Source organism: Gopherus evgoodei, chromosome 7 (assembly GCF_007399415.2).
Source record: "Gopherus evgoodei ecotype Sinaloan lineage chromosome 7, rGopEvg1_v1.p, whole genome shotgun sequence".
Lineage (NCBI taxonomy): Eukaryota > Metazoa > Chordata > Testudines > Testudinidae > Gopherus > Gopherus evgoodei.
The window spans coordinates 130,349,667-130,361,746 of record NC_044328.1 but is presented as its reverse complement, the minus strand read 5'-3'; the positions used below and the strand labels follow the sequence as shown (position 1 = coordinate 130,361,746).

General features: G+C 58.8%; 1 protein-coding gene across 2 annotated transcripts; it reads right to left on the bottom strand.

Moving 5' to 3' along the window:
- On the bottom strand, positions 1-10,517 carry LOC115654888. 2 transcript variants are annotated; one of them, XM_030569767.1, is made up of 6 exons: positions 10,357-10,517; positions 5,495-5,883; positions 4,524-4,684; positions 3,846-3,978; positions 3,207-3,257; positions 2,071-2,156 (listed from the first exon to the last, which is right to left on the bottom strand). In XM_030569767.1, the coding sequence occupies exons 1-5, from the start codon at positions 10,505-10,507 to the stop codon at positions 3,213-3,215; spliced, it is 879 nt and encodes a 292-aa protein (XP_030425627.1). In that variant the 5' UTR covers positions 10,508-10,517; the 3' UTR covers positions 2,071-2,156; positions 3,207-3,212. The 2 variants fall into 2 exon arrangements, with proteins under 2 accessions (XP_030425626.1, XP_030425627.1); XM_030569766.1 differs by lacking the exon at positions 3,207-3,257 and having other exon boundaries at positions 1-2,156.
- Between the last annotated feature and the right edge of the window lie 1,563 nt (positions 10,518-12,080).

Below are 12,080 nucleotides of genomic sequence, written 5' to 3'. Positions count from 1 at the left end.
TTCAGTTAAAGCTTTAGACCCATAACACCACAGTGTTGTCAGCCCATCAAAATACAAAGTAACCAGCTTTAGGTTAAACAAAGTTCTCATGCAGCAGTTTTCTGGCTTTTCCTGATTATCATCAATGGATGGCTGGATTTTCACAACAGTGTGTGTGTATGAGAATCGGTTTATGGCCATTTACTAACACAATCTGGTCCTGCCAAGCCTAGCTACCCCTCAGGTTAGTCTGGGGAGGGGTCTCTGCCAACAGAACCTACACTCACCAATTACCCGGCTGTACTAGGGATTTTCCCCAGGCACCAGGGCATCCGGTGCACAGCTACACGGGCCCTCAGGAAGGTGCAGCTTCGATTCACTCATCTCTGCATACAGGTGGGGGTGCCTGGATCTCTGATACAACACTCCACAACAGCAATGCTCTCCTGTCAGAGACACTGCTTACCAGCGTAACCTGGCATCCCCTTTCGTCAGGTTAGAGCTGAAGCCTCCATGGGGCTGGGCACATATGCTCTGCTTCCAACACCTGAGACATTCTGGTTTACTGCAAAGCAAGGCAGAGCATGCCCCTCGGGGTGCTCCTGTGCCCCCTCCAATGGAGATGGGGGCCTGGGACGCTGACCCTGAGTTCCACCTTCTCCAGAGTCTGACTCTGCCCGAGCTGAGGCCCCACCCCAGCGTGCTGAAGCAGAGTGCTCCACAGAACAGTGCTCCATCCAGCACAACAGCTGGATCCTGGAGTGCAAGGCCACTGCAGCTCATCAGCCCAGAGGCGTGAACACGCCGAAGGCATCCTGACCTCAGTCCTTCAGCAACCCCCTCTAATGGACACCCAGCTGGACTCAGATTCAGCGTCACTTTCCCCAGGACTCTAAAGGGCACTTCACAAGCGTGAGCTAGCTTGGCTAGCACTTCTGACAGCGAATCTCTCGCCCCAGCCCCTTTCAGCCCCAGGAGTTGCTGTAGCTCCAAGCAGGACACCACACTCACTGGGTTTTTACTCTGGCCTCTGCATCTCCTCAGAGGTCTTTGCCAGAACAGCCCGAGGAGATGGCACAGTCTGTGCCGAAGCAGACTAGAGAGCAGGCCCCACACAAGTGCTGGAGCACAGAGGTAGCTAGGTAGCATACGGACACAGGAAGAGCAGAAAGGGAAGTGACTTGCCAAAGATCACGCAGCAGGTCAGAGACAGGACTAGAACGAAGGTCACTGCGTCCCCATCTTCATCCCCTTATCAAAGTCCTATTAGCAACATTCCCGCTAGGGGCGCTGCTCCATCTGCACGGGGGGTGGGGGGGAGCCAAGTGGCAGGAGTCTCCCCTCAGAAGCGACGCAGAGCATTACCCTGTTACTTGCAGACATGCTGTGGACTGCCACACAGCCAGGTCTGAGTGAAGACAGCCCTGAGGAATTACCCCAGCTGCCCAGGGGTGATGTTACACGCACGCTGATATTCTAAGGAAATAGGCCCGTACAACGCAAGAGCCCTAGTGCAGGAAGGAAAACACAGCAGAGGATGACGACAACTCTTTGTACTGCAGCACAGCTAGAGCGCAAACATAACTGTGCGGAAGGGACCGTCTCTGAGCCAAGGTGGAGACGACACCGATCACCCACAGGAGCACTGCCCAGCCAGGCATCTCGAGAGGCAAGATCCAAAACCCCAAACCCCATCCAGAGTGGAGAACATGCTGCTGAGCCTGGGCGTGGCTGAAAGCAGCTTCCTCCTGCAGGACAGCAGGCAGACACTTGCATTTCGGAAGGGTGTCTGGAGCGTCCCGCCTCCAGCTCAGAAGCACACACCTGTCTGGAAGAAGGGGAGGACAGCTAAAAGCAAGTGCATTGGTTCCACTGGAATGTGGGTGCAACAGGGCCCGGGGCCCAGCCTAGGAATCAAACTGCAGACAGCTGCACACTGGGAGCAACCCAGTCCCCCTCCAGCTGCTGGGTCCAGAGTGACTCTACTCTGTGTCACTCAGCTGGCTCTCAGCACTGGCCAGGTAGCGCTCATAGTTCTCCTCACACCTTCTCACGCAGCGGAGGAAATAGCTCTCATCAGCAATGGCCTCCAGGAGATTGGTCTGCACCAGGCAGACATCGAACAGCTCCGAGGTGGGAGCTGGCCTGGCGCAACTGCCTCCTCTCTCTGAAAACACCTGCAGAGGGGAAAAGAGAAGATGGGACGGTGAAGCTGAGGCTTATACCCTATCCCTGAGGAATGGCAGGTGCGAGGGGCCGGAGAGCAGCAGGACAGGAGGTGCTGGGACCACCCTCTGCACCAGTGCACTGCCAGGAGATGAAGAGCAGACCTCCTGGAGAGGGTTCGATTTGTAAGTCTGGTTCTTTCATTCCTCCTCTCTGCTTGTAGGGTGAAGTGCATGGACCTGCTCCAGAGCTGGGAGGATAGCAGAGGCAGAAAGCTGCCACTCCTCCTCCGTTATGGTGTCAACAAGAGATCAGGTTTCTCCAGCCCCCTTTCCAGCCTCCCTCCCCACCACTCGGCACCAGTCTCCCATGGCAGGAACTGGCACCTCAAAGCACAAAGCTGAGCCTTTCCTGAGGGAGGGAGAAGCCCAATACAAGCTGGGAGAAAGCCATACTTCAGAGAAGTTACACCCAGGAAACCGCGGCCAAGAACTGACCCTCCATTAGCCGAGCAGGCTGCTGCATGGCTCCAGCAGCTCCCAGCCCCATGCCATGGATCAGGCTTTTCAGGAGGCAGATGGCTGTTCCCCACCCCCTGGCTGTCTGAGGGTAGCTGCTGCTTTCACTGACACTTACCCAGGTGGTACAGTCAGCGGAGAGCAAGCCGGAGTGTAGCCTGACTCACACAGCAGCAGCCAAGCTGTCAGCAGAGCGCTGACACAGACCTGGCACGGCTGCATGTTCCAAGCCCAGCTGAGTCTGCAGCTAGAGCGCCCTCTCTCTGAGCCACGGCCCAACAAGCCTGCTCTGGAGTCAGAGAACGGGCAGCTGCCTTAGTCACCTCCAGAGCATCGCTCCGTAAAACAAACAGAGCAGCCAACCTGAACTGGGGCCTCGGTTCGGGGTGGAGAAGGGACAGATTCCCTGCAGGCAAACGGGGCTGAAGCAGACATTCAGCAAACGGGTTGGGTGAACCTGGCTTCTTGGCAGACGACAATCAGGGGGAAGCTGCCTGCAGGCAGGAGACTCCCGCTCCACAAAGTGCCTTCGACATTATTTACCTGAAATCAACCTCCTCCGGCTAAGGGCTCTCCTGGGGCCAATAACAGTCCCTATCACGAACAAGACAGCCAATAGTCAAGAGAGACTTTCATGTTGATGAAAAGTCCAATTAACTTTTCTGCCCTGCCGCCCCTCCGATGCTGTGCCACGCTCCCTCCCACACCACACCGTGCTGGGAAGGAAAGGCTGCTATTCGAACACAAGCAGTGCCACAATAGCGAGTGACAGGCCAGGACCATTCCTGTCTCTCTAAATGTTCTTTGCTCTCGAGCGTGCTCCAGTGTGAAAGCTGCTCAACGTGAATAAGCTTCAGCCTCGCTCAGAGGCAGGCTGGCGGGCCACTGGGCCCCAGCAGGGAGTACGTGTGACTCATGCCAGCAGAGGACAGAGACAGCTATGCAGCAAGTGCAGGAAAAAAAACACCTGCTGTTTTGTGCCAACAAATGAGTTCATTCTAATCCTCAACAGATGCATGGATTGTTCCCCCTGAGGCCAGTCTCCTGGCCCCCGTTCCACCCTGCTGCACTCTCCGGGGACTGTCTAGGGCAGAGGAGCCCAGCACACCACTGTCTCCATCAAGGGGGCCTGGGAGTCCCTGGGAGCGGCCTGAAAGCCCAATGGAAGGCAGGGCTAAGTACCTGGGGACAAACGATGGTGTCTGAATCGTTCAGTCGAATGTTGTCATCGATGAAGATGTGGTGCACAGTAGAGTCGTGCGGGTCAATCCAAAGGGGCTTCCCACCCTGGGAGGAGAACTGATTTCTGGCCCACCTGAAATATAGCAAGTGGGACAACAGGCGCCCCTCAGGGAGCTGGCTCCCTGAAGCACAGAGCAGCCCCAGGCCTGGACTGCTCAGACTGTCTTCAGGAGCTCCAGTCAGCCCAAACCCAAGAGCCTTGGCCTGGGTTTGGAGCACATCTTCCGCTGCGATGACTGGAAACGGGGCAGGGGAAAATAGCTGTCCTCCCTCTGGCTCTGGGGCAAGCCATCAGGGATTCTGCCTGCACTTCTTACCAGGGTGAGTCACCGGCTGGAAGGAGTTCAGAGATGAGCAAGAGGGACAGGAGGAGATGGGCTTACAAGGGAAGAAGCTAGCTCTGCCTGGCTTGGCTATGACTAAATAAAGATTGCGTGCCACAGGCCAGCAGACCAGCCGAGCCATGAGCATGAGCCCCAGGGAGCGAGGGGAATTCCTGAGGGTGGCATGTGGGAGTGTGACTCAGAGGGACGAGACGCGGGCTGGCAGGGACGGTGAAACTGTGCAAGGCGTGGGAGAGAAGCTCAAGCCATGTCCCAGGCCCCTCTTGGGTCTCACCAATCAAAGTGGTCTTGGAAGCCGCCCAAGCCTTGAAAGGAGCTGAAATAGCTGTACAGCTTCCTCCCATCGTCCCTGGTGGAAACGTGCTCCGGCCCCCGGTTCAGCACCACCTCGCGCCGACTGCAGCGTATCCGGCCTGCAGTCAGCTCCACCGGTAGCTGCAACGTCATTGAGAGGAGATAGGATGGAAGGTTTGCAAACCAGACACACGGAAAACAGTGACAACCGCTAGCTCCCCAACAGCCTCCGGTGCCAAAGACAGCACGTGCAGCACACTGCAGAGAAGGGAAGTTCCCCATAGGGGAGGGAGACATTTGGAACAGTCAAAGCCTGACGAGTTTACCCACCAGGCAGTGGAAGCAGACAGCTGCTGGCTGCGTCTGTCAGAATCCAGCCTCCAGCTTGGTCCTTCACATGCAGCTGATTTCCATTTCTGGAAGAAGGTTAACTTCCCACAGCACACAGGTGGGGGCACCCCCACAACCCCATGCACAGGCACCACAAAACAGCCAGTTTGACCCCTGGGGTTTTTAGTCCCACTCACTGCTCTGGGAGGGTGACTTTGCCAGCTATGCTCTAAGCAAAGGGTTCCCCTGGCCATACCAGAGGGCATAGGGATCCTCTTTACCTAACCCAGCCCACAGGGATAGGCAACCTCCTCCCACACACAGACTCCATGAGGAGCACAAGCACATGGAAATTCACAAGCCTCAGGAGGGATTTGTCCAACGCTCACTTGCTCACACGCTCTCCAGCTAAAAGGCTCTTCTGAGAAGCTGTGTAAATTGCTGCTACCCAAAGGTCAGCATTTTAATAAGGCAGCAGTTCGAGTGGGAGTCTGGCTTATGGAGCACGGGGCTGCCTGGAAAGGCAGCTCAGAATATGTTCAAAGAAGCTACTGCGGGGGGAAAAAATCCATAAAGATCTCAGCCCTCTGCTTCCAGGGAGGCCCTCCAGGGTGCACCCACCGTGAGGTCTCGCAGGGCAGGGAACTGGGGGTGCTGCCCCTCCAAGGCACAGTGCACTGCATGGAGAATGCGGGGGAGGTCTGTGCCAAAGGTCCTGAAGACGACAGCAAAGTGCCTCCTCTCCCGGTGCAGAGTCTCCAGGAGGTGGAAGAAGGAGGGCAGCATCAAGTGGTAGTGCTTGGCATGCTCGCCTTGGACAGAGAACACTTTGTGCGGCCGGCCCTGCCACTCCAGGAGCTGCAAGTGGTGTGTGTGCAGACTTCTGAAAGGCCGCCCCACTTCTGTGTCCGTGAACGTAGCATCGCGGCCATACTGAGAATAGAAATTTACAGCACCAGGGCATGGAGGCAGCAAAGAGGGGGAGTCGCTCAGCCACTGCCACTCACCTGAAACAGACAGCAAGAGAAGAGTTGTGACACACTCCGGAGAGGGTGCCTTTCACACCTACTGCTAGAGGGAGCCATGCCCTGCAGCACAGGAGAGCTATCTTGCTGACGGCAGCCCCTCCCCTCTGAAGGGAGGTGGGGGAAGGGAAATACATTTTCCATAACTACAGGACCGGCGCTAGGGGTTTGAGTGCCCTAGGCAGATGGCAATTTCGCCACCCCGCGCGCTGGTCCCGTGGCTCTGCTGGAGCTGCCACAGTGGTGCCTGCGGACAGTCCACCAGAGCAGAGTGAGCAGCCGACCGTCCGCAGGCACCACTGCGGCAGCTCCACCGGAGCCGCAGAGCACCGGACCCTCCGCAGGCACCACGGCGGCAGCTCCACCGGAGCCGCCTGCCGCCCCCTCCAGCAAAATGCCGCCCACCAATTATTCTGGTGCCCTAGGCGATTGCCTAGGCTGCCTAAATGGTAGCGCCGGCCCTGCATAACTATTCCGTTCCCAGCTCCTCCACCAGGAAAGGCCCAGCCCTACCCCATAGGAACCACCTCTATAGAACAGTGACCCCCATCTGTGGCTCCTGTATGGCAGCTCCGCTCTCTCTGCTCCTGGGGGGAGAGAACAACACTGCCCAATAAGGAGGCACAGAGGCCAATCAATGTGTGACACAAACTATAACTCACCAAGCGCCTGTCCCCTCGACTGAGTCTTCACCAAGCGCTCCTCTTGCTGTTCCCAAGTTCCCTCTCCAACCACCACCTGACCTCTTGCAGCAGCCCCTCCTCACACCACATCACTTGGCCTTTCTGTGACTTCCCGTGCACCAGCACTGGCTACTTCTCTGCTGCCCTCCCTTTCCTTTCTTCCATGGAGATGGCTCTGATTCTCTCCATGTTTCATTCTCCCACTTGACTCTTCTGCTCCTCTCTGCTGACCCTCAGCCGTCCCTCTCCTCCAACATCTGCTTCCTCCACTCCTGCCTTGTGCAGTGAAATGTCTTTGGCAGAAATCCTGTGACCTGGCTAAATGCCTCCATTACAAATGGGATCTCTCTTCTACCATCTTCCTGGCTAAACAGCTCTACTTCTCCAACTTTATTGAATCCCGCACAGTCCCAGCTGCCTTTTCGCCACCTTTGACTCACACCTCAAACCCTCCTCCACTTCTCTCTCTACACTGATCTTTGTCAACTTCTTCCCAGAGAAAACCAACAGAGAGATGAGAGGACGTTCCTGCTTCCCTCAGCTAGCTTTCCCTTCCCACCACTGTCTCCTCCTTCTCCTGTCACAGATACAAACAAGAAGCAATGGGCTTAAATTGCAGCAAGAGAGGTTTAGGTTGGACATCAGGAAAAAATTTTTAACTGTCAGAGTGGTTAAGCACTGGAATAAATTGCCCAGGGAGGTTGTGGAATCTCCATCATTGGAGATTTTTAAGAGCAGGTCAGACAAACGCCTCTCAGGGATGGTCTAGACACTTAGTCCTGCCATTAGTGCAGGGGACTGGCCTAGACAACCTCTCGAGGTCCCTTCCAGTCCCAAGATTTTTCATCTGCTCTCCTCTTCTAACCTCATTACTTGCCCCAGCAACCCATCCCCACCCTAAACCTTCCTTTACTCTTTTCCTCTGTGATGAAGTGGGAATGTTCCTGCTGTGTTCTGTGAATGCTGAGTGGGGAGTATTGACCTGGGAAGGTTGCAGGGGAGTTGGGATGGCCTGCATTGGGGAAAGGAACCTACCTGAGCATGTAACCTGAGAACCCAGGAGGGGGGCTGAAGGCCAGGTGACACCTCTGTCTGGGACACTGAACAAAGAACACAAAGGCTGGGGGAGGAGCCAGGGGGAGGCCGAGTGAGAGGCTGGGGGGAGTTTTCAGTTTGAAGCTGGCTGGGAAATGGAGAGGGCGCCCGACGGGGCTCCCTGGGGGCCCCAGATGGACCTAACTAAAGAGGGTCCTGTTGTCCGTACCGGCAAGACCTGTTTTGGACTGTGTTCCTGTCATCTAAATAAACCTCTGTTTTACTGGCTGGCTAAGAGTCACATATGACTGCGAAGTGGGGGTGCAGGACCGTCTGGCTTTCCCCAGGACCCCGCCGGGGCAGGCTTGCTGTGGGAAGCACATGGAGGGGCATATGCTGAATGCTCCAAGTCCTGACTGGCTTTGTGGGGAGCAGTTCCAGAGCATCGCCGGGGACTCTGTTACAGTCTCTCACTTGGACCCCGCATACTGCAAGCATGCTTTGGTATCTCCCATCTTTAAAAACCTAACCCTGGACCCCTCCCCCCCCGCCCGTCTCGCTAACTACTGCCCCGTCTCCTTCCTTCCTTCCTCCTGTTTGCCAGAAGCTGGGAATGGGCGACGGGATGGCTCACTTGATGATTCCCTGTTCTGTTCACTCCCTCTGGGGCACCTGGCATTGGCCACGGTCAGCAGATAGGACACTAGGCTGGATGGACCTTTGGTCTGGGCCAGTCTGGCCGTTCTCACGTTCTTCACTCTAAGCCCATAGAACATACTGTCTACGATTGCTATCGCTCCAATCCCATCCTAGACCCACTGCAGTCCAGCTTCTGCCTTTTGCATTTCACTCGTGCCAAGGTCTCTGATGTCCCCTCCCTAGCCACACTTCAGGGCCCGCGCTCCAGCCTCATCCTCCTGGTTGGCTGCTGTTGGCACCATTGAGCATGCTCTTCTTCAAACCTTGTGTTCCCTTGGCTTCCATGACTCCACCCCTCCAAGTTCTCCTCCTGTCTCTTAAGTGGTTACTTCAGCACCCCCAGAGGGTCTTCATCTCATCTCCCCTCCCCTTTCTGTGGGAGCTCCATAGGGCTCTGTCCTTTGTCTCCTGCTCTTCTCCCTCTGTACCTTAGCTCTAGGTAATCTCATCTGCAAAAACAAAGGCAACTACCATTTCTGTGCTGATCACAGGTCTACTCCTCACCCATCTCCTTCTGTCCAAACAACAATCTCTCCCTGTCTCTAACATCTCTTTGGGGATATCTGGCACACAGCTCAAGATCAACATGGCTAAAATAAAGCCCTTAATCTTCTCCTCCAAACTCTCCCTACTCTCTCATTTTTCAATCACTGTGGACAAGTCCACTATTCTACCTGACAGTCGGGCCCATAACCTGGGCATCCCCTTTGAGTCGGACATCTCCCAAGCACCTCACCTCCAAGCTCCGTTCACATCTTGCTGTGGTTTTTTGCATCCCTCCCATCCACACAGCTAAAACTCTCCTCCAATGTCTCATCTCCATTTCTGCACCACCCTGCTCTCTAGCCTTAGCCAATGCAATCATGCCCAGCTCGTGTCCATTCACAATGCTGTTGCAAACCTGTTGGTTTGACCATGTCACCCCCAACCCCCCTTTTGCACTCCTCTGGCTCCTCTTCCTCCAGCCCATCCAACATGAGCAATGTGCCTTCACTTACAAGTCCCTTCATGGCCTACCTCCAGCCGACCTGGTTGAAAAGGAGGGATCTGGGCCTGTGCTACACAGGAGCTCAGCCTAGAAGACCGTAGCACCCCCCTAGGCCATGCAGAGAGTGTAGGAAAAGTAAGACTCCTCCAGCGCACGAGGAAGGGGCTGACTCCGGCCGGTCAGTCCATGCTGCCAGCCCCCACTGCCCTGCTCGTGTTTTCAAACAGACACGCGTGTGCTTCCCCTACCGCTCCCCTGGAGCACGCTGGGGCAGCGCCCCCTCCTCCGCCAAACCCTCTTTTGCCTTCGCTCCCAGAATGGCCTGGACAAGGGTCAGGCGGCTGGTGACCCGCCCCCGCGCTGGGCCCTGCCCCCGGCCCGACCCCGCGCTGGGCCCTGCCCCCGGCCCTGACCCCGCCCTGCCTCCGCGCTGGGCCCTGACCCCGGCCCGACCCCGCGCTGGGCCCTGACCCCGGCCCGACCCCGCCCTGCCTCCGCGCTGGGCCCTGACCCCGGCCCGACCCCGCGCTGGGTCCTGCCCCCGCCCTGCCTCCGCGCTGGGCCCTGCCCCCGGCCCTGCCCCCGCCCTGCCTCCGCGCTGGGCCCTGCCCCCGCCCTGCCTCCGCGCTGGGCCCTGACCCCGGCCCGACCCCGCGCTGGGCCCTGACCCCGGCCCGACCCCGCGCTGGGCCCGACCCCGCGCTGGGCCCTGACCCCGCCCTGCCTCCGCGCTGGGCCCTGACCCCGCCCTGCCTCCGCGCTGGGCCCTGACCCCGGCCCGACCCCGCGCTGGGCCCTGACCCCGGCCCGACCCCGCGCTGGGCCCTGACCCCGGCCCGACCCCGCGCTGGGCCCTGACCCCGCCCTGCCTCCGCGCTGGGCCCTGACCCGACCCCGGCCCCGCGATAGGCCCTGACCCCGGCCCGACCCCGCCCTGCCCCTGCGCTCGGCCCTGCCCCGGCCCGACCCCGCGCTGGGCCCTGACCCCGGCCCGACCCCGCGCTGGGCCCTGCCCCGCCCCGGCCCCACAGCGCGAAGGCCGCGGCGCTGGCCCGGGACCCGGCGCGCCCCAGGCCGCGCCGCACAGGAAGCCGTTCAGCGCCGCGCCCGGGCCCTGCCCCGTGGCCGAGTCCAGCGCCGCCAGCGTGTTGTTCAGGTCCAGGTGCAGCACCAGCTTCCGGCGGGCCGGGCGCGGCGCGCTCATGGGCCGGGCCGGGCCGGGCCGGGGCCGCTCCCCGCTCTCGGGCTGCCGCGCACGGTTACCAGGTTACCGCCGCCCACTTCCGCTTCCGCGCCGGCTACCATAGAGAGCCTGGCGCCACTTCCGGCCGCCGCCTAGACTGTCCCCGCTGCAGCGCCCCCTGCCGGCGCCTCCCAGCTTCCTTTCACTCGCCTCCCAGATCCCTAGCGGAGGAGCCGCCCTACCCAGTGCCCCGCCCCCAGCTCCAGCCCCGCCCCCTCCCTCCAGGCACCGTCCCTCCCCCATCCCGGCTGCCTCCCTCCATCCCAGCCCTGGGCCCCCACCTCCCAGTAGCCAGCGCTCCCCCACATGGCCGGAGCCCATCCCCCATCAGGGACTCTAACGCCCACGGCAAAGTTCGGTGTCTGACCGCGAGAGAGACGGGCAACACCAGCAAGGGCCGATCAAAAGCAATTTATCGACAAGTGCACGATCAATAGAGAGCAGCTCGTCTCCCGCTCCTTACAGCTTAGTATGAGCCTAGATAGACAGCTCCATCGCGTCATCTATTCACCGGAGCAACCCACCCCCTTCTTCTGACAACGAGAAACTAGACGCTTTCAGTGTACGTCTTTTACAGCGTTAGGTGATTAACAATATCGTAGCAAGCACCAGAAGTTAGGAATGCAGGGGAGTTAAAACAGACAGAGAACTGAAGCAAGGAGTGAAAACAGGCAGGCCGGGATTTCTTATCAGTTCTTCAGAGGACCTGTTCCTAACACCGCACATCTGGTACTATACCAGGAATGCAGCCTCTCCCTTATCTCACTTTTTCCCAGCGCTTGTGAGCCATGCTGCTGCTTCTCAGTGTTTTCCACTCGGGGATTACCCACAAACCTCTGTTAGCCTGACTTTGGTCAGGTTGGCATACCTGGTTTTGTCTGCTATATCTTTATTCAGGCCTAACACCCCCTTCCCGGCTTCCTCCCATCTCTGTTCCCCACACCCTCGCCCCAGCTGCAGCTGCACCCCCCAGGGCTGCATTGGCCCATCTCCCCCTCATTTCCCCCTGCGGCTGCATTGCCCCATCTCCCCCACCCCCATGGCTGCATAGCCCATCTCCCCCTCCCCGGCCCCATGGCTGCATTGCCCATCTCCCCCCTCTCTTCCCCCCATGGCTGCATTGCCCATCTCCCCCTCTCCTGCCCCACCCCATGGCTGCATTGCCCCATCTCCCCCTCCCCCATATCTGCATTGACCATCTCCCGCCCTCTTCCCCCCCATGGCTGCATTGCCCATCTCCCCCTCCCCTGCCCCATGGCTGCATTGCCCATCTCCCCCCCTCTTCCCCCTCCATGACTGCATTGCCCCTCACCCCTCCCTTGCCTCATGGCTGCATTGCCCCATCTCCCCCTCCCCCCTGGCTGCATTGCCCATCTCCCCCTCTCCTGCCCCACCCCATGACTGCATTGTCCCATCTCCCGCTCCCCCATGGCTGCATTGGCCATCTCCCCCTCTCCTGCCCCATGGCTGCATTGCCCCATCTCCCCCTCCCCCATGGCTGCATTGCCCCATCTCCCCCACCCCCATGGCTGCA